Here is a 21,827-nt window from a genome sequence, read left to right on the forward strand (position 1 = left end):
CCTGCCTACAAATCATCTAAGAAGTTTCAAAATACTTTCGTCACTTCCTGCCTTAAACTTTTGCAACTGTGATCTTCTGTGTTAGAGACAGCAGCTTTTAACAACTGGTAAAATAAATTCCTGTGTCTGTCATTTACCAAGTAGCTTGATTTTTTTGCAAGTGTGATGGTGTTTGCCATTTTTACTGGTTTCTGTGTTAATTTTTGAATTAACCCCTTGTGATCATTGACAAAAGCCTGAAACTGTAGACCTCATGGATGGCACAGGCCTAGAAGTGAGAAAGAAAACAAGTAGTTAAGTATATTGTATTTTTTTAAAAAGTAGTTTTTAAATTCATTTCCGCTGAAATCACAAAGGTACTGTGGTTTTGTTTTGGTTTAAGGGCTACTTCAACAGATGCTGTTCTTAAATTCCCATTGAAGAATACCCTTATCACTTTTACAGTTCCCACCAACCACTAAATGACTGCTGGAATTTGAGACGGAAATTACTACCAGTCAGGCACTGCTACTTTTATACTGGTGTTTGGTATATGCTGTCATTTTTTCACCGAAGTTTTAAGCGCAGGATTGTACCTGAACATGACTTAGCTAGCGAGCAAGGGCAACAGACCACAGGCCAGATGCTGTATCAGTCAGCCACTGCTTTTGCGTAGAAAACAAGGCCTGAGGCTGCGAGGTGCTGCTTGTTCCTAATCTTTGCTGAAAACGGTGATAACTGCAGACACTCAGTGTCATGACACTGAGCACCCTCCACACCGGGTATCTGCAGAGCCACCGGCATTGTAAGAGCAGCAGGCGTTTGGTATCGCAGCACTGATACAGGTCTATACCGCACAACTGCGTAAAAAGCAGGCTTCGGACTGGAGCCTGTGAGCAGGGGCGCTGCCCGTGAGGCGCGTTGTTTTCTCTGCAGCTGGAATACGATGTTCCGCTTTGGACATTTTGAGACGGATGCAGGTAAACTGGACCAAGCGCACAAGTGGTCTAGATACCACCACAGCTGGCGGGAGCGGGTTTGGGCAGCCCGGAGCAGGAGATGGGTCAAACGCATGAGAGGGTCCTGCAACGGAGGGAGTGACCTGCGGGCCCACAGCCACAGGGCAAAGCTTGTGGGTTACTGCACAGCGAGAGGTCGGCGACGGCCAAAACCGAGTAGCAGGCTTAGGCTGGGAAAGGTTTGTCATTGCAACAGCGATTGCACGTTGACCTCTGGTAGGGTGTTGAGGCAGGTTTCTCTGAGGAGAGCTTGACGGAGATGCCCTCGCACGTTGACCTCTGGAGTAGGGTGTTGAGGCAGGTTTCTCTGAGGAGAGCTTGATGGAGGTTCCCTCGCACGTTGACCTCCGGAGTAGGCTGTCGAGAAGGGTTCCTCTGAGGAGAGCTGGACGGAGGTGCCCTCCATCACTCCTCAGGGCGAGCTGGAGGCCTGGTTCGCTCCCCCCTGAGGAAGCGGGGACGGAGCAGCTGCGGGCCCCCAGCACAGGCGCGTGTGGAGGCCGGAGGACACGGAGGAGATGGGCCATCCTCTGGGAGAAGATGGGGTGCCCCTGTGCCCCCCCAGCCCCTCGGGTCCCGCCTGGGCCCTGTCACGGCCCCGGTGGTGAATTTTTAAAAATTCACCCGAGGGGACCCGTTTCTTTACTTGTGGGAAACACCTCTCAAAGGCTCGGGACGGGGAGGGTTGGCAGGAGCCCTCCCGTCCCCAGCCGCCGGAGCGGAGGGCCACGAGGACCGTGCCTCGCCGCTGACTCAGGGCCGGCCGCCGGCGGCGCCTTTAAATGCGTCGGGCTCGGCCCCCTCCGCCTCAGGTGGCCGCCGCTGCCGCTGCCTCCGCGCCTGCCTCCCCCACCGCCGCGCACCGCGCTTGCGCCGCGGCCGGCACTCTCCTCTCGTCCGCGCCGCCGCTCGGCAGAGCTTTGTCTGGGGCCGGGGCGGGCGGCGAGGCCCGGGCGGGCGGCGAAGGGCGGGCGGTGCGGCGGGACCCGGGGGTGAAACCCCGGCCCCGCTGTGTACGAACGGTCGGGGGGCGCGGGCGGCTCTTAAGGCGGACTCGCGCTTAAGGTGGACCGCTCCCGTAAGGTGGAGCGGGCGTTTAAGGTGGATCGCGCTTAAGGTGGACTCTCGGCGAAGCCGCGCCTGCGAGGCGGGGGAGGGCCGGGGCTCGGCATGGGGAGCCCCGCCTGAAGCGGCGGCCGGAGGAGCCGCGGCGGTCTGTCCTGAGGAAGAGATGGGGAAGGCCCGCTGCTGAGGAGCCGACTTCTCCCCGGGCTCTAACGATGACCAGCTCCCGGCCGTTCTGCAGGAAGAGGCAGCCCATGGACGAGGGCGAGGTGGGGGAGAGGAGCCCGGCCCGGCGCTGAGCCGCCGGCGGGCTGACAGGGGAGAGGCTTCCCCCCCGCCGCCAGCGGGTCTCCGGCTCCTGCCTGCTCTTTGGGGGGGGCGTGGGGGGGTGCCCCGTTGTGTTTGGATCGGGAGAGGTTTAATTTTCTTCAAAGGCAGCTCCTTCACCACCGCCATCCTCCTCCTCCTGGTCCCTTTGCAGCTCTGAAGCCGTCCCGGCCGCGGTCCCCCCGCCGGCTGCGGGGACCCCCCGGCGCAGCGCCATGGAGACGGTGGGAAAGTTTGAGTTCAGCAGGAAGGACCTGATCGGGCACGGAGCCTTCGCCGTCGTCTTCAAAGGCAGGCACAAAGAGGTGAAGAATCTCCTCTTCTTCTTTTTGTTCCCCTGCTTTTTATTTCTCGGTGGGGGCCGAGCTGGGCACCACGTCCCGGTCACCCCGTCCCCGCTGGGCTGCGGTGGCTATTCTTAGCCAGGGCATCAGCCCCGGGCTCTGGGGCGGCTCTGCTGGCGGTAGACATATTTATTATCATTTATTATTGTTATCTCCGGAGTTTCTTGGGAGGCCGGTGTGTGCCCCAGCAGGACCCGGGCAGGTGGCTTCACCTTGGGGCTGGCGAGCGGGGCTGGAGGCCGGCCGCCTGCTGCGGAGGTGTCCGCAGAGACGTCCTGCTCCCCAAACTGGCCCTCACCTTGAAAACCAGCAAAAAAAAAAATAATCCCTCCACCGCGTCTATGAAGCGTGTAGGGGGATCTTGCTTTGGGGTTTATTTTTGTGTCTGTGAAGTTTCGTCCTTCTCCGCTTAATTTTTCCAAGAGGAGGGAAAATCGCTCACCGGTAAATAAAAGGAAACCAATCCGGCAGTGGATTTTCCATCATTAGGGCTTGGGATAAGCTATGGCTCCCACAGTGCGTTTATTTCTAGTGATTAAATAAGAGGATAATCATTGTATAAAGTAGTAACAAAAACCCAAACCTTGGTTTTTTTTTTTTTTTTTCCTTGGGCTGGCAAGCATAATTTGGGAAAGGGCAAGTCTGAACAAGTGAGGGATAGGCATTAGGATATAAAGTAGGAGGCCTTTACCAGTGCTGCAAGACACTTCTTTCAGTAGTATTTGTAATCTGTTAAGAGGCTGCTTATCCTAATGTGAATGAATGGTGAAATTTACATTTATCTTTGAATTGCATATGCACTCTTTCAGAAACCTGAGCTGGAAGTAGCTGTGAAATGCATTAACAAGAAAAACCTTGCAAAATCTCAAACACTGCTGGGCAAGGAAATAAAAATACTTAAGGTAAAGGTAGACTGACTTGTTTTCTTCGGTCTTTGTTCTGTATGCCCTTTGTTGCTCCTAGCTTATGGTCTTTGTTTTACTTTTTCTAGGAATTGAAACATGAAAACATCGTTGCCTTGTATGACTTCCAGGTAAATACATTCAATTCCGGCAAAGCATTCTGGTTTTGGGGAGAGGTTGAATGGAGTTTGTGGAATTTCAGTTTTTAACAGATGTTTTGTAATCAAACCTGCGTTCTAGGGAGAGAAAAAAAAGTCTTCTGATAAGTTGGGGAAAGATAAACACGTTTGAGCAGATCGTGTATTAATTGTTGTCTGGACCACAGAACACTTGCACAGTTGGGAGTTGAGGTGGGAGCTCCTGCTCCCAGGTTGTTTGTTACGCAGTGAAATGCAGTGTGTGTTGAATATGTCTGTGTTGGAAGCTTATAAGTTCTCAAAATGTTAGAAATAAAATTACAGTAGTTATTCCTGGCAAGCCTACCTTTTATTTTCTTTCTCTGGTCTGGATACATTCCCTAAGAAAATTTCTTCTTCCTAGGCAATGTAAAAATAGTGTGAGCATGACTTTGTAGCATATGATTGTCTTCAGTTCCAGAGGATTTTCATTTGCATTTTTCTGTTGTCCTTGTGGCAATCACTAAGTGTTAAAAATTGCAGCAGACATTTTTAGATTATTGTGGTTTCCCACAGTTGCTTTTTTCCTTCAAAGTCAGCTCTGAAGATCTAATCTAAGGCGCTAAAAACCGATCCACTCTGAAACCCAAGGTGTCCGATGACTTTTTTTTTTCCTTGAATTTTTAGTTAAAAAACCCTGCTGGCTCACAGGCTAAGTTTTCTCTGACATCCGTGATGGTTTTTTAAAAAAAACGTTGCAGGACCTAAAAGCCTAAAATGGAGCCCTTCTGTTTCTGGACGGAGGGACCGGTGTACGGTGCGTCGGTACAGCCTGTGCCGCCCTAAGGTCTGATATTTGTGAGTGATGGCTGCGTGACCGCTGGCTCAGTGGACCCCCCCCGGGTGGCCCTGGGGTGGCTTATCTGGATCTGCCTGCCCTGTCCCTGATATCACGTGTCCTGCAGGCCGCCGTGTTTGTTGACATTCCTCCTTCTCCCGTGGATTGGCTCCGGTGGCCTCCGCGTCACCCCAAACAGGAGTCCCAGCTGGTTGGTACAGCCTATTTGCAATGCTTTCTGGGTGCTGTAGTCTGCCCGTGTCACCCCGGCCCCGCAGCCCCCCCCGGGGCTGTGTCACCCACCGTGTCCCCCTCCACCGGAGCAGGGCGTTATGGCAAGGTGGGGCAGGTCCTTGGGAAGCGTTTAACGCCTGGCGTGGTTTTGACGGGAGGTGGATGTGGGGGATTTCAGGCTGCTCTGGGAGGGAAGCAAGGCTGCTGGGAACGGGACTGCTTCTTGGAAATCTCCTTTGGGTAAGAGGCCAGCTGTGTGTTGCTCCCGAACCACCCTTTAGAGCTGGTCTTGCAAAGCAGTGACCGCCTTTGGCCTGACGCGGGCTGCTGCAGAGTAGGTCAGAGAGCTGGGGAAGTTTCCTCTGGGCACGGGCCACTTGGGGCATTAGGTCTCGTGTTTTTTCATTCTCCTCTGTACCTTCTAAGTTTACTTAATAACTTTTCAGTTGAGGGAGCGAGCAGCTGCTCCTGCGCTTCCTCTGTAGCTTGCATTTGTGTGAAGCATTATGCTGCTGGATTTGCTTATTGCAGATCTTTCAGAACTTTTGTTCGTGTTCTGTTCCTCGCCCTGCTTCAAAGAACTGCAGGGTAGGAAGCAGCTCAAAGACGTGTCCTGCAAAAGGAGCGATTTCATCACTGTTACAAATGCAGCAATGCGTTTTTCTCCTTATGTGATGGCAAATGAGCTTTAGTTAAATTCTGCGTATAGCAGTGTAACCTGGTGAGATATTAGCTGTGTAAGATGCCACAAAACAGGAACTCGAGCATGGTCCTGGGCTCAAGGCATGCCGAGGTATATGTTTAGTTACCAGCTTTGTCAGAGAGTCCTTGTATGACCTGGGTAATATGATTTCTTGGACAAAATGAGATGATTTAGGTGCCATTGGATGTTATATAGTGCTACCAGGGTGTGGAGTCTCTTCTGGTGTAAGGTGGTGGGTCATGAGACAGTCTGATGTGGTCCACCCACGTAGGCTGTGTGTGTTATGTGTCTGAGTGTTTGGCCTTGCTCTGTGTCTGCTTACGAGTTGTATGAGAGTAAATTATCTGCAAAGGTAAAAGTGCAGTTCCGTGGAAGGCTGGCTTCTGTGCACCTTTCCTTACTTTGTGGGAAAGACTACTTATTACTCACCTTGTTCCTCTGATACAAGACGGTTGCTTTGTTCATAGCTGTATATATATATTTACCTTCGAAAATGTTGCAGTTAACTGAGCCCCTACTTTTAAGCTTTCTAAAACTGAAGAGGTGTATATTACAACATCATAGGCCAAAAAGGAAAAAATACTTCCTGTGAATCTTAATGTTGCTCTGTAGCTTTGTCTGTCACTGCATTTTTGTGTTGTCCCTTCCTCTGCACCTCCTGTCACCAGTGACTTTGACTTTTACTCGTGTGTTCCTTACACACAAGGAAATGGTTGCCAAAACCGCAGTGGCTGTAAGCAAGTGATTACACCCAGTGATGAGTTTGTTTGCGTTTTCCCAGTTAAAAGCTAATGCTAACCAGGCCTCATACAACTCAAGATTTTTATGTAATGCCAGGTTTGCCCCAGACACTTGCAGTGCTGATATTTAATACTAACAGCAGCTCTTACCCTGGCACACTTATTTTATCCCTCAAATCTAGGAAAATTGCTGTGTTCCTTCTCGTTTCATAGTTCTTTGTGATATTGGTTCTCAAACAATGACAAAATAAGGAGCTTCCTAGGAATAAATGATACTGGTGAATGTTTAATGCGTAAAAGTGCAGTGTCTGGACTTTTATAGATCCCCTTACGGGAGTCCTAAGAGCAGCATCATTACATGAGAATGGCTCAAAATGAAATATGCGTGTTCCCATTATTACGTGCTCATGTATTAATGAGAGGTGCTGTGAATAGTCTAGGAGCCTAATGCAAGAACCCCTGCTCAAAAAGAGGATAAATCATATTGTATTGCATTTCTAAAAGTACTGTCTGTTTAGTGTCTGTATGGAGTTGTGGTGCAAATTTTTCCCAGGTGCAGGAGGTGTTTGGGATGAGGTAAAAAAAGGTATTCCGCCGTATGTGGAGTGCATTAGTTGCTACTGAACAATCCCTGACTCCTCAGCTGGCTTGCAGAGGGGCTGGAGTTGGGGTCTCTAAGACTGCAGCAGTCGAGGGGTGTACAGCAGTCTAGAGGAACATCTGGATACTAGCAGTCTTTGTACTCTGTTTGAAGACAGCCAAATGAGCTCTTGTTCCTTAAGGTAGAAATCAGTGGCAGGAAGGATACAAAAATGATGGTTTCTGCTGGATGAGGACTTGGGTCTGGGAATGAGGTTTCTTGGAAAACGAATTTCCAAAACTCTGAGGATCAGCTCAACTCTTAACACATGTTGACACTGAAAGCTTAGCAGAGTGTGGTCTTGGTGTATGGGACTTGCTTTGGTTTCTGTTGCGACTCAGGACATTGAATCCGAATCTGTGATCAGAGACCTCTTGATTAGCTACAGGGCTTCAACGGTAGGAAGGTAACTCTTGAACTTGTCAGATCCTGGGAGCACTGTGCACTAGACAGCTTCTTCCAGCACTAGTAAGAAGTAGGTTCTTACATGTAACTAGTATTTTGGGGGGAATGGGAGGTCCTGGGTATGTTTTCTTCCCTGTGCTGTGCCAGCTGCCTCAGGAAGTTTGGTTGAATACATGTCAGCTGAAGATCTCACATGTGGCTGTGTTGGTGCGGGGGCAGAAAATCTGCTCTTCCTAAACAGAAATCATGCTTTGGATATTAGAAAGCGTTTTCTTGCATGAAATAGGAAGAAGGATTATTTTACTGGCATGTTTTCCCAAGTTGTGTGCTGTGATCTGAGCTTGCTTCTTAGAGCAGCCTAGCTGTGACTGTGCTTGTGCGGGTATTGAGTGGGGTTTTTTTTCTTGTTTTGGTGTCGTCCCCCCCAAATTTTTTTGCACAGGTGGGATGGATTAGTTGTAGAAACATAGCTGTTAATGTCACACAGGGCACTGCACTGCTAAGTTTCTGGTTCAGCCCAGGTTACCTGAGGGTCGGCTTTCCATAATTTTGTGACGGGTTGGCTTATTGTACTCACCGCCTCGGGATGAGCCGAGAGTAATGCTTAACTCACTCGTGCAGTACAGACTCACCAAAAATATTTCTGCTGGGGTGACTCTATCACCTGGAGCTCCTGGAGACAAAGAACACAGGGTCCTTGCAATGCAGTTTTACTTGTGCATGTGGGTTACAGCATGGGTGGCAGAACAAACACTTCTCAGCTTAATGATCAGTCACCCTGGGCTGGTCTTGAGAGCCAAGTAATAACAGGCTTGTTCTATTTTTGCTGTATAGAAAGTCCTTGTGATCAATAGGACCGTGGCTGTTGGGCTGTGATGTTGCGTCGTGCTGTCTGCACCATCACCCTTTTCCGACACAGAGCCTTTAGCTGTTAGTCCACATCTTGCGTACATGCCTCCTGCTGTCCCCCGGGACCTCCGGAGCTCTGTGTACGGCAGTGTCCTTTGGTGTGCCCTCCAGCACAGCTCGCTTCTGCTGCAGCACTTCGCTGATGAGCGTGATGTCGGATGAATCAGTGTTGCTGCAATGTCACCTCCTTGCCTCGCCACCTCTCGTGCCACCTAATGCAGGATCTTCTGTTCCTCAGGCACTGCTGTTCGGGTGCCCTGTCTTGGGAGACAGGGCTCTACTGTGACACTTGGAATGACTAAGGAGGCACTCTGTGTCTGGGAGATCACACTCCTGAGGTCAGGCTGCCTGCCTGGTTAAATCCTGTTTTAATTCCATCCCCGAGCAAAGCTGGCAAGTTGCCTGGTGAGTGGGTGTAAAGTGCAGACTTCTTTGAACTGCCAAGCAATCCTCTTTCTGTTTGCGCTGCGGACAAGAATGGGGTGTCTGCTATCCTGCTCCATCAGCATCCTCGCATCTGTTGAAGGGAATCACTCTGTTACTGAAGATTGGATCTGGCTTAATTTAGAGCTAGAAGGGGAAAAGAACAAAGACCGAGCCACCCTCTGCCAGTAGTTTTGTAAGAGGAGGCTTGGGAGTTTAGTGGACCAAAATGGCTATGTTTATGGAGAGTAGAGAATTTTATAGTCTTGAAGTTCTATTTAAAGTTGGCTTCACTAACTAAGTACCCCACTGTGCAGGTCACAGAAACATCTAGCAAATGTTGACCACTAAATATAGACCTCGGAGGAGTCATGGGCTTTTTTTAGAGGGAGTGGTCCTGTTGCATTTCTGAAATTATGATCACTGTTTTACTCATCCTATGTGTAAAACGCATACCTGTGTTCCTCTCACATGATTGGGATGTCATGGAAGAGCTGGCGACGTGGAAGTTAATAGTCTCTAAAGCTCCTGTGGAAGGTAGCATTACTCAGACTATAATGACAGATTAAGGAATGTTTCTCAGGAGTAATCGGAAACTGGTAGGCTGTTGTGTTCACAGTTTGACAGCAAAGCTCTAGTAAGGGCTGAGGTGCTACTTGTACTGCTCTTCTGGAAGCTCCATCAGTGTTTCAATTATGAAAACTTCCACTGTTTAAATCCTAGTGGTGATTGAATGCATTTGGTTGGAGTGAGCAAAGCAAGGAGGTGGAGATTTGGAAGGTGGATGGGAAGAGGTGCCTCCTAATCAGTGGCTGGGTGGGATTGAATTCAGATGGAGAACCACTGTTTGAATTTCTTTCAAATATTTATAGGTCCAAACCAAAGCCCAATTAAAAGATTTAATTTTGTGGCTGGACTGGATGTGACCCTAAACCGTGAAACTGCAGTAAAACTGTGTGTTTCAAAAGCTCATCGTAATGCTCAAGCATGTGTAGAGAATGGAGGATACGGTTCACTTTTCATGAGTCTTCTTTTTTCCTCTCCCTTTCCTGCACCCCATGCCTTCCCACCGGTTGATACCCACTGAAAAGCTTTTGCACAACAGGCAGACTAGCAAACAGCAAACATAGGGTTGGCGGTGGTGGTAGGAATCTGAGCTGGATGGCTCTGGTTTGCTTTGGGGAAACTCCTAGAGAACCTCTGGTCCTCTGAAGCAGACATGTGTCTTCCATGAGGCAGACTGCCTTCATCACATGGCATGCAGAAAATACAGTGGGAAATGAGAAGCTCAGCACAGGGGTGGTCAGCAGAGGTGGTGGTCTTTGATTTGCAAAGTCAAGGAGAGGTTTTTGGTTGTTTTGTTTTCAAAAAAAGTATGTACTTTTTTGCTCATTGTTTTCTGTTGGTTGGGTGGTTTTTTGGTTGGTGTTCTTTGTTTTGTTCTGTTTTTTCCTGTTACTTATGTTCATGTAGCAATAGTAAATGGCAAACTTGATGGAAAGTGAATATGAGTGATGTGGTCTTCCAAGGCAATGTTTCTCAGGTACAGACCTAAACATACTTTGCTTAAGAGAAGCCATCTTAATAGCCTTCAGTTGTTATGGTTCCTGTCTGAGAAATTTAATAATAAATGTCCACAGCAGAATCCAGGGAAGACCCCTGCCAACAAATAGCTTTAGAACCTCTTTTGTGCTTAGTGTATAGCAAACGGGTGCTTTAACTGTGTGATGTCTCCTGCTTTATGATGTGCAGGCCTTACATACCACCGTAAACATAAAGAGATGCTCTCAAAATGCAAAGTGACGATCTCAAAGCTGCATTTGTTTATTCAGCAAGGTTGTTTCAAGGGGGGTTGATAGAAGTGAATCAAACTCTGCATCAGTGATTGCTTAGGGCAATAATGTTCTGTCTGGCTGCAGGAGCACCTGGCTTGTCTCCTAGCATCAGAATAACAGGAGGAATTAGGTCAGCTGAGCTGGCACACTAGCCGTCAACCAGGCAGCGTGGTTCCAGTGGGGGGGAATGAAAGATGCAGAATTTTAAGTCATTAGAGATCCTATTTAGCAAAGCGTCTTGCATCTCCGGGAAGCGAAGGCCTCCTAGCCGGCTCGGTATGCGCTGGTGGCCCAGAGTGTGAGAGCTGCTGGTGTGATGGGAAACCCCAGGGATGGCAGCGGAGGGTGAGGTGAGGTGGTGTCAGGCAGGGCTGAGACACAGCCCTGCTGGGCTGCTGGAGGGTTTGGAGCATGCAGCCTCTATGTGTTTCCTATGTGTGCGTGCTGCTTCATGTCGCTCTGCGCACAGCTGGGCAGTTGGGCTACTTTCTCTCTGGAGGCTTCTTCATTTGTGTTTGATATTTTTTTCATTTAGTTGGCAATTGTAGCCAGTATGTTAAATACGTCAAAACATACTCAGTTCTCTTTGGTTTTTAAATACTGCAGATTCAAGCCCATGTTACTCTGGCTTTCAGTAATTGGATTTTTTTTTTTCCTCTTAATTTAAGCCCGTTTTTATTTGAAAGAAAACCCATGCACCTTTGTGCTGTGTGTTTGTTTTCTTAAATCTGGTAAATGAAGTATGAAATAAATGGATGTAAAAAAGAAGACTTGCAAAGGCTAGTCAGTCATGCAGCTGCCATAGAAAACCACGTGGAGGTTGGGCCTCTAACTTCCAGAGTTGCTTAAAAAAAAAAAAAAATCTCCTGCAGGCTATCAGATTGTGTTTGGGATATACTGTTAAAAAAAACCAAGCCGTTCCCAACTTTATTAGTAGAACTACATTAATTGGTTCTAAAATCAAACTTCCAGACTGAGTTGCTTTGCTTGTATTTGCACATATCTCAGTAAGTGAATAATGTCTCAGTGAGTGTGTGATTAAAACTGAAACGTTCACTCTTGTAGCCTGCCTTATTGTCTGCCTTGACCCACAGCACTCCCCCTGCTACTCCTGCTCTTTGGGCAGGCTCATAAAATACAACTTTATGGTATGCAAGGATTTCATTCCAGTACATGTGACTGAGCTTAAGGTAATGGGGAATTCAACCTTAAATGTTCATTTTATAATAAGACTGTGATATAGAAAGGAGATGAGGAATAAATACAGAAAAGCAAATCAGATCTTTGATATTTTTATCATTGTTTTTAGAATTCTGAAGCTTCCTCGCTTGATAGCATTAACATAATACATTGCCATTTGCAAAAAAGAGCTTGCTTTTGTTTAAAGAAGCTTCTAAGCCTTATTCTGCCTGTTGGCAAAGGGGTAACTACTTGTTTCCAATCCATGCCAAAGTCCAGACTTTTCAGGATTCTGCTGCTTTTTAGCTCTGCAGTCTCTTATCCCTGCTGGGCTGCTGCAGCTGCTGCATACGGCTGTGCCCCGTGCCGCTTGTTCTCGGGCAGCAAGACTTCCCGAAGAGCCGGCCAGCCGGGGGCACAAACTGGAGTAAGTGGCGCAGCATTACCCCCGGACGAACGTGACCGCTGTACGAAGCGATTGCTTTCCAGTGTCCCAGCAGCACGAGCCTTCGGTTTGCCCCGATAGATGGCTTTGGTCTCGCCTTGAAGCTCGGTGACTTGTGGAACCTGCCGCTTTGTCTCCGCACTCTTATTATGACATTAATCCCGTCTTTCGGTTTCTGCGGTTAGGCCCAGATGCAGCTCTCGGCTTTGGCTTGCTGTAGCGTGTTGCTCTGCAGAGGCCCGGTCTGCCTCCGGAGGAGAGTCGCGTTTTCCTGTTTGAGCTCTCTGCAAGCGCTGTAGCCATCGCTCCTCCAGCAAGCGCGTTGAGTCTCAGCGCTTCGGTCGAGGCCCGCAGTGAACTTGCGTGAAGCCACCGGCAGACTGCCCAGTCAGCGGGGCTGTGGCAGGCGCTGCGGCCCGCCGCTGCCTGGAGGTGGAGGTGGAGCGGAGGAGAGAGCTGGGGCTGGTCTGAAGGAAGCTGCAGCAAGCTCGTGTCCAGTGGAAGGGGTGGTGAAGTTTCTTCAGGTCCCTTGAAGGTTGAGCCGTCCTACTAGCTGTCTTGCCATTTGTCTGTGGTGGTATTAGCTGCCTGGCAAACAGTAGCTCCGCGGACATGACGTTGTCTTGTTTGTTTTTTAATGTCACGCAGTCAGACTTTAGGACTGCTGCCAGGGGGATGGGAAATACTTTCCCTCCCTTCCTGAAGCCTGCGTAGAACCAGAGGATAGGTTTCCTGCTGTTTTGAATCTGCCCTGAAGTACGACCTGTCTTGAAACAACTCATCTGTTTTGTAAGCAGAGAATACCGTAGTGCCTGGAATGGGGTAACGCTGGCCCTTGGCATCATTGTTCTTCTGGTCCTACAGAAGTCTGCCGGCTGCAAGGCTGGCCATAAGCCACTTCTGTGCTACTGGGCTTCCCTTCTGCTTGCCCTGTGCCTGCGCTGGTGCTCAGCATCCTGGAGCAAGCTGACGGGTCTGCAGGAAGCAGAATGTAGTCAAGAGCCGATGCAGAAGTCTGTGGGCCTCTCTGGGTCTTGCTTCTTATGCTTATTCCCTGGGATCTACATGAAGAAATTGGAAGCCCTCATTCTTTTGGGAAGTCAAACAGCTGTGGACCGTAGTAATGATGCTTTCCAGTCAGTAGCAGTACGTTTCATTGCTGGAGCTGGATGTGCCAAAATAGGCAAAGATATTGAGTAGACTGTTGGATGATGATATTTGTTGCTTGCATATCATCTCCTGGACCGTGCTTATGTGTGACTGCTACCGTAGCCCAAGATTTATCACTTCCAGTGTAGCCCATACACAACAAGAAAGTGGCTGCTGGTTCCTTATAAAGTGCTAACTCTCTTGGTGCAGGGCCTCGCTGGCTGCATGACCTGAATCCCAAAAGTCTGTCCTAAAATGTGCTTTTGTCTGACTGTGAAGCTTTATCTGGGTTTGAGAAACATTTTGTGGTATTGTATGTCTGCGCAGAGAGGAGATTATACTGCAGTGAATGAGTACTTTCCTTTCCTTTCCTGCAGCAGCTTTTCTTCCTTCATCCGAGTTAATTGTTGTCTCCTGAATTGGAAACCTGCTTGAAGTGTTCCTGAGATCCTCGTTGGTAAGGTTCAGAAGGAGTGAAGAGAACGACCAGGGCCAGAGAACAGAGAAACACAATAGTCTTGGAGACACATTTTTCTTTCTGTGTGAGGTCAAAAAGCATGTGAATATCTTCTAGTTATTTGCTTTAGATCTATTTTCCAAAGGTTGAGCATTGGTAGGTGTTCCCACAATTCAGATTGGTGTTAGTATTCTCTTTTATCTTGCTTCTGTTCAAATAGTTGCATCAAGAGATAATCCTTGCATAGCATGACGGTTTTCCTTTCCCTCTTTAGAGGTTAGCCTGCTCAAGCCAAGCTGTGAGCCAAAGTGAAATTATACTAAGAGATTTTGCTGTTTGGAAAGTTTCTTCCCTCTCTTGAGAGCAGTAGATTCTGTTGCCTGAGCCCAGTGGGCCTTAGCCAGAGGCTTTCCAGGTGCCGTTGGCCTTGGAATTGGTTTCTGTAAAGCAAAATTGTGTTCGTTACAGCCTGCGTTTGTGACTCCAGTGCCACTGTCAGAAGAGCGATGACTAGAGACCATATGCTAAAAGGGTGCTGGTTCCATGAGATCCTACTGGCAAAACAGGAGGACGTGGTGTGCTGTGGTTCTGTTGCAGCGAGTGGGGGGAAGTGGCATTAAAAACCAACCAAACAAAAAACCAAAACACCCAAAACAGAGTGGAGAAGCTTAGCTTTCACTTGATGTTGAGTTTATCTTCCACTGTCAGACCCTCAGCTTTATTGTATGCTTCTGTTGTGTTGGTGCTTGATGGGTCCTAGCCCTGTTTACAGAGATCTGTGTGTGGCAATTATCTTTGCTTGGCAGCTGCTCCGGGTGCTGTTAGAGAGGCAGTGTTGAGCAAGGCGTGGTAGATATCTTCTGAGAGGTACAAAACGGGGACCTTTGCCGTTGGAGGGAGGCCAACACGCAGGCGGTGGTACACTGCTCTTCAGGAGAGTAACAAGACCAGTTTTGAGGACTTGAGTCCATACGGCTCCTCGCCTGTAGGCAGTAGGAGCCTTGTCAGCCACGTGGTGCTCGGTGCCTGGGCATAATGGTGGAGCTACATTCATTTTCAAAGTGTTCCTCCTGCATCCCCCAGTCTTCCTAGAAAGGAGGATTTGTGTGAGGTGGAAGCCATTCTTTGCTGGTTTTACCCCAGTGTCTATTACAACACTGGTCCCACACAGATCGGTGAGAACACTGCACTGCTCAGAGTTTTGGAGTGCTGTGTAATTAAACTTCAATTTTTTTTCCCTTCCTAAACATCTTTCTAAACTTGGTGGCAGGCTAGATGCTGGGGTAGAGTGCAGAGGAGGATTTCTCTGTGGAAGTTTCCTCTTGCAGACTTTTTAAGCTGTGGTAGGAGGATGACTAACTGTGGGTACTCCCAGACATTTCCCTTTGGACACACCTTAACACACACTTTCCAAGAAGAGAATCATGCCACCTTTCCAATATGGGTGGAGAGAAAATTTAAGGGAGACAGGACTGCTGGGTCTTGATGTCTGTAACGCTATCCCTCCTGGTATCCCAGTGAGGAACTGTAACACAGCACTGTCCTGGGGTGATTTATGCTGTGCTGCTAAATGACGTTTCTTCATTTCTTTGTCCTCTGTCAGCAGATGTGCGTTATTTGTAGACAGTAGAGGCTGTTGCCTATTTTTACACTCAATTAAATTGTAACTTCATCGCTGGGGCCTCTGCTGCAAGAACTATGAGTGAGGCAATGATCCAGACTGATTAATTATCAGCTTAATATCTTTGGTGGAGGCCTTTTGGTGCTGTTGTGGAGCATGATCAGGGTACTGCTGCACTTTGTGATGAGAGGAAAAGTTAGGGGGTTGCTTCTGTGCTGTTCCCTTCGTTAAGCTTATTTAGTGACAGGATTAACCTTGGCTGCACGGACTGGCATATGTGATTAAGAGGTCCAGAGTAAATTATCTGTAGCGCTTCTTGGACATAAGCCTCTGCAGAAATACAACAAACTAATATTATTCTTGTTACTGATATAGAAATGAGTGGGTTGGGCGTTTTGTTTCTTTTCAGAGAGACTGGTAGCCTGCAAAATTTGGCTTGCGGTATTTTTTCCTTGTTTCGTTAATGAACAAATCATAAATACTGTGGAAGGATAAAAATGGAAAAGAAATAGTTTCTGCTGCTGAATCAGCTTGAGAGAAGTCCATCAGCCCATTTGAGAAACCAGAAGTCTCTTTAGATTGTTGTATTCATTGTAACCACAGTAAGCTACTGGCTGAAGGCTTTTTCCAAACAAGAGCTTGTTTCTAGGGCCCTTCCTGAAATGAATGTTTAGTTTTGTTGGCAAAATTCCTACAAATCTCTTTCTGATAAGTGGGTCTCGAAATGCTGAAGTTGCAAATGCGGAGGTTGTGTCATCCCTGCTACAGGCGTCTGTGATCTGAAAATACACTTGCTAAATGTTCCTCTGCTGCGGTGGGTGTGCGTGCAGCAGGGTGGAGAGTGCTTCCTAGTAAGGCTTGAATGTTCAGAGGGTGCTGTTGCCAGTGAATGGTTGGGGAAGCCACCTGCTTCTCTTAGAAGCCTTTCGGGCATTGCCCTCTTATCTCTTCACCCTGTGTTGGTGGGATAAAACCACCAACCACCAAGGTCGCTTTGCTGGGGAAGTTGAGCAGAGCATCTCTCTTGCCTGTGTAGGTCCTTATTTAACCCTAGTCACTGTACGCACTGGCTGCCAAAAATCAATGACTTGATGATGTTTGTTTGCAAAGACTTTAAATAACATACAGTGGAAAAACAACCAAACTGTACATTAGCTGTTGGCTAATAACTTATTACAAATACCTTTTGGACTTAGTTTGTGTAAGCTAAACTTCCTCTTTGTTTTCTATATAGGTAATAATGTATTAAGCTTCCCCAAACCCTGCTGGCACTATACATATTAATGTATAGAGTTACTGAGCTGCAGTGATCACAGCATGTTTAGACAAGAAGGGTCTGTGAAAAATGGTGCTGTGACAGTGATGAATATGGTTTGGGCTGCAAAACGCGCTTCAGACGCTTCCTCCGTGCCCAGCAATTGCCCCGTAGTGAGCTCCCCGTTTGCTGCCTCGAGCAGCTGCACTGCACTTCTGGTGTGTCCTTGCATCTTCTGGTACGTCTGTGCCTGGAGTTCCCGTGGAAGTGAAAGGCCTGAGATGTCTTTCATAAATGTTGATTTTCCACTGTTCCTGCTAAGGACAGCAGGAGCTGGTGGGCTTTGAAGGCTTCTGAAAATTTTCCCCCAGCACTTTGTCGTGTGCAAAGCTTGTGACGATGCCTGGAGTTTTCTTTCTGCACTGCTTACCTGGGCTAGTGCTTTTAACCACAGGCTGGTTTTCCACTTCATCTGAAGCGTGTGTGAAAGTGGATGACTTAACGTGTGCTGCTTTTAAATGCAGAGATTGGAAAACAAAGCCTGTTTAAAGCAATACTTGTCACGCAAGGAAATGCAACAAACGCCTTCTTGAAGTATCACAGAAAATTGCTTTTTGGACAAGCCAGGGGACTTTCACAAAGCTCAGCTGGGCTTGGCAGTCAGAACAGCTGTAAGAGCTGGGGATGGCCAGCCCTGGGGTCTGGTGAGTGCTTGAACCGGGGGAACCATGTGAGCCGAGGCTGCTGGACTGCCCGGTGCCTTGAGCCCCTCCGGGGGAAGGTGGCCCATGCTGCATGCAGCTGTAGCTTGAGTCTCTCAAATGGCAGGTAGTTCAGCTTTCCTCCCCTCTCCCTGCCTTGCTCCAGCCAGTCTTCCAGCAAGCATCTGGAAACTCAGATTTCACGTCGTGAGGTTAAAAGAGGACTGCAAGAGAAACGATGGGAGGTGCCGAGGACTCCAGGCGTTGACAAAGGCAGTCAATTTGGTACAGGCTTGACAGGAGGTAGAGTCCTGTGGGCAGACCAAAATGAAAGGGGCTGAGAGCAGACAGTGGAGACTGCTTGGAAGCTAAAAGGCTGGTAGGGTGGATGCTGGGGTTTTTGAAATGTAGTCGGGCTCAGAAGAGGAATCAGGCGGGCAGGTGTCTAAACAGCCTGTAAATGAAGGCATGCTGGCCTGGAGCTACGGAAATGGAGTGGAGTCTCTTGCCCTGCTGCTGCTTTCAGAGCTTCTCCACTCACCCCGGTAATTGGTAATTGCTGCCTGCGCTTGTCCAGGCCTGGGCCTTGAGTTCAGGAGTGACTTCTAGCACTCGGGCTTTTATGTGGTAGGTCTGCTTCTGTCTGACTTCTGTTTCAACAAGAGGATTTAGAGTCATTCACCATTCTGGGTCTACCCAGGGTTGAAGCATCTGGCTGTTCTCATGTTTGTTCTCTGCTAGTGGTTTGGCATCTCTGCTAAACAAGTGCCAGGCAGCCACTGGTGTCAGCACGTGTGTTGCGCAGCCACCAAAGTTCCTAATGCAGCTCCGGGGTGCTGTGTGTTTGTGGGACACTTCTCCGCAGTATCCCGTGCTTGTACTGTGGATATACCACCTTGTACGTGCTTTCCAAGGCCCAGGAGCCAGTGGAGCAGATCAGCTAAGGCTGGAGGTAAACTCTCAAGATTGTAAAAAGCATCACAGTGCAGCACCTATAGCAAACTTGGGAAAACAAGCATTTGGCCTGGACTTCACTGGTGGCAACTCCCATGATAATCCAGAAAGCTTTAGCCACCTGATAATGGCAACTCTGTTAATGCATGTGTAGAAATCGGTTGGCCAGTGTTGCATTTTTGACCTGAGATCTGTCCTTTTTGCCCCAAATCAAAGGTGAATTTTTGGGGGCACTTTTCAGCTGTGGGGTTGAATTGCAGGTCCCAAAGTTGTTTTGCTCTCATCTCTCTGTTCAGACTAGCGCTGCTCATGTGGGCATAGCTGCTATAAAGGGCCAAGTTAAATGTGGAAATGATTAAGGCTCTAAGATAGTAGTGTGCCAGCATCTGCGTTGCGTGCTGCCGTTAATCCCAAGAGCCCAAAAGGAACATAAAGACCCAAGCCACAATACAGATCTGCTTGGTTAAACAGATGCACACTCGGAAGGTAATAACATCCCTAAATACCCGACACTTTCAAAGCAAGTAGTCTTCCAGGAATTAACCTATAATGAAGTTTTTACCCTCTCTTCAGTTTGAATAACATAACAGAGCACAGTTTACCTGTTTAAAAGGAAATGTGGTGGTTGTAAAATGTGTCAAATATTTCAATGCATAAATCTGTTATTTCTTCCATTTTCTATTTTACCAGGAACTGGCAAACTCTGTTTACTTGGTTATGGAGGTGAGTGTGTCTGTCTCTCTTTTTTTTTTTTTTTTTTCCTTTCCCTCTCTTTTTTTTCTCTTTTTTCCCTTTTTTTTAAAAAGTTTAAAAAAAATTTAAAGCAGACCAGCTTGTTACACAAGTAGTGCTTTCTGCTCCCAGTCTCACCTGTGATGCTTTTGCTAACCTAATCTCCAGCTGCATGCCTTTGAGAACTGGAGCAGTGTGGGTGAAGATTGCAGCCAGGGGGATTTCTCATATTGCTGCTGTCAGAAGGTCATGCTGGCACAGGTTTAATCAGTCAGATGTCTTACCTCAAGGGTCAGGTGGGTGTTGCTGGGTAGTATCTGCATCAAAGATACACAAAAAGAGAATTTTCTCAACACAGCCTACCTGCAAAGCTTTTGAACGTTTTCCTTCCTCTGCAGTCTTCACTGTGAGGCCTTGCTGGCTTTCCTTACTGGTGTGGAACATGATGTGGGGAATTTCAGTTTTCAGCTGTGGTTACTCCCAGGGTTTCCTCAACCAGCTTTCTGGTGGTGTCTCCAGTGGTGACCCTTCTGCTTTGTTCTGGTTTTATCTTGCTCTCTGATGTGTATGTACATGGATGTGCACATGCACAAAAGCTAGTTAATACTGGTGTATTATAATGCAACATAACATTTTGGGGAAATGGGACAGAAGAGGAAACTACAGGAATGGGGTTTTTCCCTGCCAACTTCTGAATATGTGTTTTGTCATATGTGATTATTTATGTTTAAATACTATGATAAACTTGCCATCCTAGTGAAGTTTACTGTTTTTAATCTTTGATTTGCCCTGCACTAACTGAGCTTTCTGTTCTGTTTGCAGTACTGTAATGGTGGTGACCTGGCAGACTACCTTCACAGTAAGTAGAACAATATGGAGAATATCCTCTGTATTCAGAAGAACACACTGGCTGTTTTAGCTCATTAAAGTTGCTGGGGTTTGTTGAAGGTCTAAGCAAGCAGATTGTGTATTTTTTTTTTTATAATTCCTGCAAAATAAACAGACTATCACTGTTCCTCTTGCAAGAGGTTCACCCTTGATAATCATTTGAAAACTGAGAATCCATGACAATAAAAGCTAGTCTTGTAGCCTTTCCTATGTAGGTTGTAGTGACTGTTGTCAGTAGTTACGTGTTTTAGTTACAATAGCCTTATAGATTAAACATATTTTAACACTGCTAGGGACATGGTTTGTCTTTTTCTTGGTCACTGGAAAAAAGCTATTTATACTGAAGCCTTGTAGTTCTGTAGGGTTGGATTAAAATAAGATCCCAAGATTATATTTCACTTCCTTTAAGTTTACCCCTAAGGGTGTCCCCACATCTAGGACAGAACACATTTCTTTCTTCCGTGTATTGAGGGTGGCTGTAGTGTGTCCAGCAGTGTTGCGAAGGTGATTGAAAACTACCAGCTTCAGGGTCTTTTGGAGAATATAGCACAGGTATCTGTGACTGTGGTGCCTTGAAGAACCTTTTGGTGAGACTGAAGTGTGCCTTTGCCATCAAACCAAATGAAACATGCTTTGCCTGTTATCCAGCTATATTGCTGGGACTCGGGCTTCAATCTCCCAAGCTATTTTTCAGTGCAGCCCACTGCACAGGTACAGGATCCTGGCCTATATGAAAATCACATTGCACCTGAGTACCTAAATGGTAGGAAGATAACATGTTGAACAAGTTGCTTAGCTGCAGTCAAACATAGCCCTTATTTTCTGTTGGCCTGACTGTTTTTTGGTTTGGGTTTTTTTGTTTTTTTTTTCATTAAAGTAGCTTTCTTGTTGTCTTGCATGTTAACTAGAAGATTACTAAATGGGAAGAGACAACTTTAATCTCATTTCTGGTGTGGCTCTGGGTCATGGTTAAACAAAGTTTGTGCACATTGTTCACATTCAAAGCTAGTCAGCTGGATAACACTTCAGGCTCCTTATTTGAGATACATGATGCCTGGAAATGGCAAAAATTGAAGGATTAAAAGCTAAATTTACATTTGCCCTACAGCTAGTGTTGGTATCCCTAGAATGATTATTTGGGGCTTGATGCTAGTATGTTGCACTCTATTTATACAGGGTAATGAATTACATTTGTGGACTTTAATTTTCAGAAAGGATTTAGTACTTGAAGGAAAATGAGGGAATATTCTGCCTTTCATGTGTTTTGTTTAAAATGTGGGTGAGAGAAGTGACAGGCATTTGTTTTTTTTAAAATCCAGGTTTAGTGTGCTTTGTCTCGGATAAGTAGTGTTGTTTTGCATCTGGTGGGTATTGCTGTGCTTTAATAGGAGCATCTTCGGTGGCAAAACGCTGTTATGAATACCAAGTGAAAATGGTTTTTTTGATACCTTCTTTTTCTCCTTGAATACAAGTGCAAATTTTAATAATGAAATGCTTTTAAAAGATAGTCAAACTTCAGTTTTACCAATGTGTTGGCTTTGAAAGCTAAAGTTTTTAGCTTTCGTGCACATGAAATGAACCTTTTATGTTAAAGCACTGGGCTGTGCATTACTGTTTGCAAAGCTACGTGTGTGAACAAGAACACAGCTTCTGACAGTATGTTTTATAGAAACCTGGGTTTATAGAAAATCTTCCTGTTCCTACCACTGCTTGTATATGTCCATTGTCATCTTCTGTCTGCCCCACCACCCACCCCACCAAAAAAAAAAAGTGAAACATACTGTGCAATTAGCTAGGCTATTAATACAGCTCACTTCCTTGTTTACCAAATGAGACCACTCAGGAAATTGGTCGCTAGTTTGAGAAAGTGAGGATGAATTGTATTTTCCAAATAAAATTCAGTTTTATCCCAGTTTGGTTTGTTTGAGTGTTGCCTGGGCCAAGGTTTGATCCTTCTTTGCCTGAGT

General features: G+C 47.0%; 1 protein-coding gene and 1 long non-coding RNA gene across 6 annotated transcripts in view; one reads left to right on the forward strand and one right to left on the reverse strand.

Annotated features, from left to right (window-relative positions):
* Window positions 1-294: 294 nt before the first annotated feature.
* LOC138687462 (uncharacterized) lies at window positions 295-1,541 on the reverse strand. Its single transcript, XR_011326643.1, has 2 exons — window positions 1,276-1,541; window positions 295-1,209 (listed from the first exon to the last, which is right to left on the reverse strand). It is a non-coding gene; the product is annotated as an uncharacterized lncRNA (long non-coding RNA).
* Window positions 1,542-1,807: 266 nt separating this feature from the next.
* Window positions 1,808-21,827, forward strand: part of ULK1 (unc-51 like autophagy activating kinase 1) — an 85,889-nt gene continuing 65,869 nt past the window's right edge. For 4 of the 5 annotated variants that reach the window (XM_069794930.1, XM_069794934.1, XM_069794932.1 and 1 more), the window contains exons 1-6: window positions 1,808-2,332; window positions 2,545-2,695; window positions 3,544-3,636; window positions 3,726-3,767; window positions 18,931-18,963; window positions 19,795-19,831. In XM_069794930.1, coding sequence (XP_069651031.1) covers window positions 2,606-2,695; window positions 3,544-3,636; window positions 3,726-3,767; window positions 18,931-18,963; window positions 19,795-19,831 — 295 coding nt within the window. In that variant the 5' untranslated portion in view covers window positions 1,808-2,332; window positions 2,545-2,605. The remainder of the gene's footprint in view (window positions 2,333-2,544; window positions 2,696-3,543; window positions 3,637-3,725; window positions 3,768-18,930; window positions 18,964-19,794; window positions 19,832-21,827) is intronic. The other variant, XM_069794929.1, reaches the window with a different exon arrangement.

Source organism: Haliaeetus albicilla, chromosome 10 (genome assembly GCF_947461875.1).
Source record: "Haliaeetus albicilla chromosome 10, bHalAlb1.1, whole genome shotgun sequence".
Taxonomy (NCBI): domain Eukaryota; kingdom Metazoa; phylum Chordata; class Aves; order Accipitriformes; family Accipitridae; genus Haliaeetus; species Haliaeetus albicilla.